The 5,455-nt window shown below is 49.6% G+C and overlaps 1 protein-coding gene across 3 annotated transcripts in view; it reads right to left on the reverse strand.

Moving 5' to 3' along the window:
• Positions 1–5,455, reverse strand: part of NUTM1 (NUT midline carcinoma, family member 1) — a 17,494-nt gene that overhangs the window by 5,361 nt on the left and 6,678 nt on the right. For all 3 annotated transcript variants that reach the window (XM_011932679.1, XM_011932678.1, XM_011932680.1), the window contains 2 exons: positions 4,477–5,191; positions 1,700–1,828 (listed from right to left, as the gene is read on the reverse strand). In XM_011932679.1, coding sequence (XP_011788069.1) covers positions 1,700–1,828; positions 4,477–5,191 — 844 coding nt within the window. The remainder of the gene's footprint in view (positions 1–1,699; positions 1,829–4,476; positions 5,192–5,455) is intronic.

Genomic DNA, 5,455 nt, shown 5'->3' on the forward strand with positions numbered 1-5,455 from the left:
TTCATGGATTGTACACAGCAGTGCTTAATATAGGCTTGTTTAATTTAATCAGGCCTATGCAACAGCCTGGTGGGATCTCACAGTGGGATCCTCCTCAAGACCTCATTTGCCCCTGCCTACAACCATAAAGAATTCAAGGCAGTTCCTACCAGGAGACAATGCTGAGATCACAGAGTCCTGAGACTGGGATGGGGGTTCTTGGAAAGGTAAGTCTAGGAAGCACGGGTCCAAAAGGTTTTGGGAGGGAGTAAGTAGAAGCTAAGCTTGGAAAAATTCGTTCATTTTTCTGAGTTTTTTCTTTCTTTCTCTCCTTCTTTCCTTCCTTCCATCCTTCCTTCCTTCTCTCTCTCTCTCTCTCTCTTTCTTTCTTTACTGGGTTTCGCTCTTCTTGCCGAGGCTGGAGTGCAATGCACAATCTCTGCTCATCACAACCTCCGCCTCCTGGGTTCAAGCAAGTCTCCTGCCTCAGTCTCCTGAGTAGCTGGGATTACAGGCGTGCGTCACCACACCTGGCTAATTTTGTATTTTTAGTAGAGACAGGATTTCTCCATGTTAATCAGGCTGGTCTCGAACTGCGGACCTCAGATCATCCACCCACCTCGGCCTCCCAAAGTGCTGGGATTACAGGCATGAGCTACCATGCCTGGCCTTTTTTTTCTTTTTCTTTCTTTCTTTTTTTTTTGAATCAAAGATATTACAGAGAAATAGAATAAGAGCCAGGAAACAACTTTGGGCATCCCGGACACTGGCTTTCCCTGGCTCTTCCAGAACCAGCCCCTCCCTGGGATAAAGGGGGAAAGGGATTTTCTGTGCCACTGTTTCCAATGGAGGAGCGGTCCTGAAGTTCTGTATCAATAGCCACTTGCTACCAAGTCAGTGGGAAGAGACAAGAAGCTGCCTGGTAGAGCAGACCTCCTCATGACTAGGTCCCTTCGGCATGAAATTGCTTTACCTATTGGGATCCAATCCCATCCTAAGATCTACAACATCAAGGCTCCTATGCAGATTCAGGATCTGGTGACGGGGGAGCTTTCAAGAGGAAATAGGATAGAAAAACCCAAGAGTCAAGGTGGTGGAGGAAGAAGCAAGGATCCAGAAAACCACCATCCTAGTCTACACCCCTCCTCCCCATCCTTTTTTTCTTTTCTTTTCTTTTCTTTCTCTCTTTTTTTTTTTTTTGAGATGGGGTCTTGCTATGTTGTCCAGGCTGGTCTTGAACTACTGGACCCAAACCATCCTCCCACCTTAGCCTCTCAAGTAGTTGGGACTACAAGCACACACCCAGCCTAACATCTTTTTTTTTTTTAAGATGGAGTCTGGCTCTATCGCCCAGGCTGGACTGCAGTGGCGTAATCTTGGCTCACAGCAACCTCCACCTCCCAGGTTCAAGCGATTCTCCTGCCTCAGCCTCCCGAGTAGCTGGGACTACAGGCACGTGCCACCACGCCCAGCTAATTTTTGTATGTTTTTTTTCCAGTAGAGATGGGGTTTCACCACGTTGGCCAGCCTGTTCTTGAACTCCTGACCTCAGGTGATCCACCCGCCTCAGCCTCCCAAAGTGGTGGGATTACAGGCGCAAGCCACCATGCCCCGCCTTAACGTGGCTTTGGATAGTTGCCCCCACCCAAGCCTCTCAGCTGCCCCTACTGCTCTCAGCCACACAGCCTCCCTCAGGAGAATGAAAGTTCATCGAACTCACCTTTCCGCCATCTCATAAAAGATCATCCTGTCAAAGTTGCTGGTGTGCTCCCACTCCTGCACAGCCAATGGCAGTCCCTCCTCCAGGGTCACAGTGGGCTTCTGCCGGGCCAGGGAACGAAGCACTGGGCTAAAATCACCATTGAGTCAGTCACATTCTAACAGTGTGCTCCCATCCACCTGCCCTTACACCTGCCTCAATAACACATCCCCTGCCCCTCATCAAATCTGTCGTGCCCCTCAGGCCCTGTCATGTCCCACTTCTGATTACGGACGCTCAACCTCCCATCCATTCATTCACCATACTCGCCCCTCTTTCTCTTGAAATTTACAACTAATATAAAATCAAACAGATAATTTTTCTCCCCACCTTTGAAAATCAACCGCAGCTACCACCCCTAATACTCACAGTGCCATCCTCAATTAATTATTAGAAAGGGAGGACTCGTGCTGGGCGCAGTGGCTCATACCTGTAATCCCAGCACTTTGGGAGGCCGAGGCGGGTGGATCACGAGGTCAAGAGATCGAGATCATCTTGGCCCACATGGTGAAACCCCATCTCTACTAAAAATACAAAAATTAGCTACTCGGGAGGATGAGGCAGGAGAATTGCTTGAACCTAGGAGGCAGAGGTTGCAGTGAGCCAAGATCGCGCCACTGCACTCTAGCCTGGTGACAGAGTGATACTCTGTCTCAAAAAAAAAAAGGGAGGACTCATGTTATTAAATGAACGGGACTCGCTATAAAGTAGGTTTAACCTTGTCCAGAGGCTCTTGCTTTTTCTTTTTTAAAAGGCATTTGCTAACCCAAAGGAATCTCTAATTAAAGGTCATGTGGTGTTTTTATTTATTGCTTTTTTAGTCTTTGTTTCCAGATACCCCCCACAGACAGTCAAATGCCAATACTAGACCCCCGCTTCTAGAAGGCTCTTGAGCCCTTTCTAATCCAGAAGAAATCAAGAGCCCAGCCTAAAGTAAGGGCTGCATTTTTGCCTCTCTGACTTCCCTTGGAGTCCTCAGATATTATTAAGCATCAGAATCACCTGGGGAAGCTCATGATCACCAAACTGCAGCTGCCCAGGATCCCACACTGAGCATTTTAGGAGCTTCCCAGGCTGCAGTGGTCTCCACTGCCCTTTGTGGAAGACCCTGCCCAGAGCCGCTGAGTGTGAAGCCCAAGCAGGCCAGGACCCGAAGCAAAAGGATCCCATGAAAACCTTGAGAGCCCATCCTGGTTCAAGATTTTGAAATGTAGCCTGCTGGGCTCCAAGAGCGAACTCAGATCTGTCTTGAGAAAGCAGGGAGTCAGGAAGATGCTGTACATCTAGGACTTTGGGGGAACATCTTGATTCATTTGCTCCAAGTTCGGGGTAGATTCCAAGGGGGAGATTCCCTTAGGAGTTCAGCCACTGGAAGAGCACCATGTAAATTTGTTTAAAGCAATAAAAGGTGGTATGTGTTATACAGTGGCTTACACAAAACGCTGAGGGCATAGGGCAGGTGAGAGGGACAGTGGGTCTGGGTGGGAAGGAAAGACTATTCCCCAGCTGAGCAATGACTGTTTTGTAAACTCAACAGCCTAGGACCCGGGGCGCCTTGGCTAAACATACACTGGCTCTTAAGCAAGGACGTTCTGACCTTTTGCGAGTTCTTTTCCTCTTCTAGATTGCCTTTTTATGATAATAATAAAATAGCTGACATCTAATGAAACACTCTCTGTGCCAAGGACTTCACATATATTAACCCATTTCATCTTCTCAGCAACAGTGTGAAGTAGGTATAGTTATCCCCCTTTTCAAATGAGAAAACTGAGGGCAAAGATGTTAAATGTCCCGCCCAGGATCACAAATCTAGCGAGTGGGAGAGCCGATGCCCTTGACCACTAAGCAAGCTCTACCCACCACCCTATTTCAGCGCGAATTCTCCTGAATAAAATGGGTGGAGGGAGCAGTGCGCACACAGTCCTTTGCCTGGCCCCACACTGCTCCGCCTGCCACCCAGGGCCCTGATTCAGGGTCCAGCACTCATCCTGGCTAGTTTGGATAGTTCTGACTCAATGTCAAAAGGTAGTAAAATAGAACGGGGGGGCGGGGTGGACCCTGGCACTTAGAGTGAGAGCCTAAGTTCCAATCACTGGTCCTTGGTTTATGGCAGGGACCCTCTCTGAGCTTCAGTCTTCTCATCTGTAAATGAAGATTACCAGAGAAAGGCTTGCCTCAACTCACAGTGTCATGAGGATCACTTAAGATAAGCCACCTGAAAGGTTGTTATAAACTAGGACGTGGGTTAAGGGGCTGTTACTATTATTATTATTATTTTTTTTTTTGAGACAGAGTCTGGCTCTGTCGCCCAGGCTGGAGTGCAGTGGCCGGATCTCAGCTCACTGCAAGCTCCGCCTCCCGGGCTTATGCCATTCTCCTGCCTCAGCCTCCCGAGGAGCTGGGACCGCAGGTGCCCGCCACGTCGCCCGGCTAGTTTTTTGTATTTTTTTTTTTTTTTAGTACAGACGGGGTTTCACCGTGTTAGCCAGGATGGTCTCGATCTCCTGACCTCGTGTCCGCCCGTCTCAGCCTCCCAAAGTGCTGGGATTACAGGCTTGAGCCACTGTGCCCGGCCGGGGCTGTTATTATTAATAACATGTTTTTCATTCTCAGAGCATCTCCATTGCCCTCATGACCTTCCCTCAAATATTCCTAAATAGCCTAAACTACTACATTCACCCCAAAGTTCTCCTTATTTAAAAGCCCTAGAATAATTAATCTCAGGTCTCCCCACTTACATAAGAAAACAGGACAGAGCTTCTGTGTCAGGACTTTGGGACAGGTGCCTCCGGGCCAAGGCTTTGTAACGCTGCCATCGACGGAAGTTCTCATAAACGTCCTTGGAAATTTTGCAGCGGTCACCTAGTGAAGGCTTGGATAGAGTGGCCACAGGACCGCCTTCCCCGGTTGTCCCATGTAGCCCTGGCCAAGCTTTTTCCAGGGGCACAATGGGGACCAGTTGAGCAACTGGTGGTGGAGCCTGAGGTGGAAGGCCTGGAGGGTCCTCCAGGCTGACACCAACAGCCTTAGAGGGCAGAATGGTCTTCATATTAGATGCTGTCACAAATGGAGGTGCAGGACCCTCAAGACTCCCACAGGGAGTGCCCGGGGCAATTGAATTGAGGGCAGTCTGAGTAAGGATAAAGTCCTGAGTTTGAGAGGGCTCAGCTGATCCCCCTTCTGTCTTGACTTTGACAATGACCTTGCCAGCCCCAGCCCCAGCCCCACTGAGGCAAGGGCCCCCGTCCCCTGTCGCCAACAGTGAGCTGGGGAAAGCGGAGAGCGTCAGAGGGTTGTCTGGAGAGAATACTGAAGGCATGATGGGCTGTGGAGGTGGCTCCCCGGGTGGGTGGTCTGGTGGGCCAGAAGCTGGCGGGAGAAAGGGAAGTGCAGGCGATGGAGACCGGGCAGCACTAGGTTTCATGCTCATATCCGGTCCCGGCAACGGAGATGCTGTCGAGACAAAGAAAAAGAAGAAATGGAGTAGGAGAAAAGAAGACCAGAGTTAGCCATCTGAATTCCCCATTTTATTTTTATTTTTATTGTTATTGTTTGAGACAGAGTCTCGCCCTGTCACCCAGGCTGGAGTGCAGTGGCGTGATCTCAGCTCACTGCAAGCTCCATCTCCCGGGTTCACGCCATTCTCCTGCCTCAGCCTCCCGAGTAGCTGGGACTATAGGTGCCCACCACCACGCCTGGCTAATTTTTTGTATTTTT

The sequence above is a fragment of the Colobus angolensis genome, unplaced genomic scaffold (genome assembly GCF_000951035.1).
Source record: "Colobus angolensis palliatus isolate OR3802 unplaced genomic scaffold, Cang.pa_1.0 Scaffold97, whole genome shotgun sequence".
NCBI classification, from domain to species: Eukaryota; Metazoa; Chordata; class Mammalia; order Primates; family Cercopithecidae; genus Colobus; species Colobus angolensis.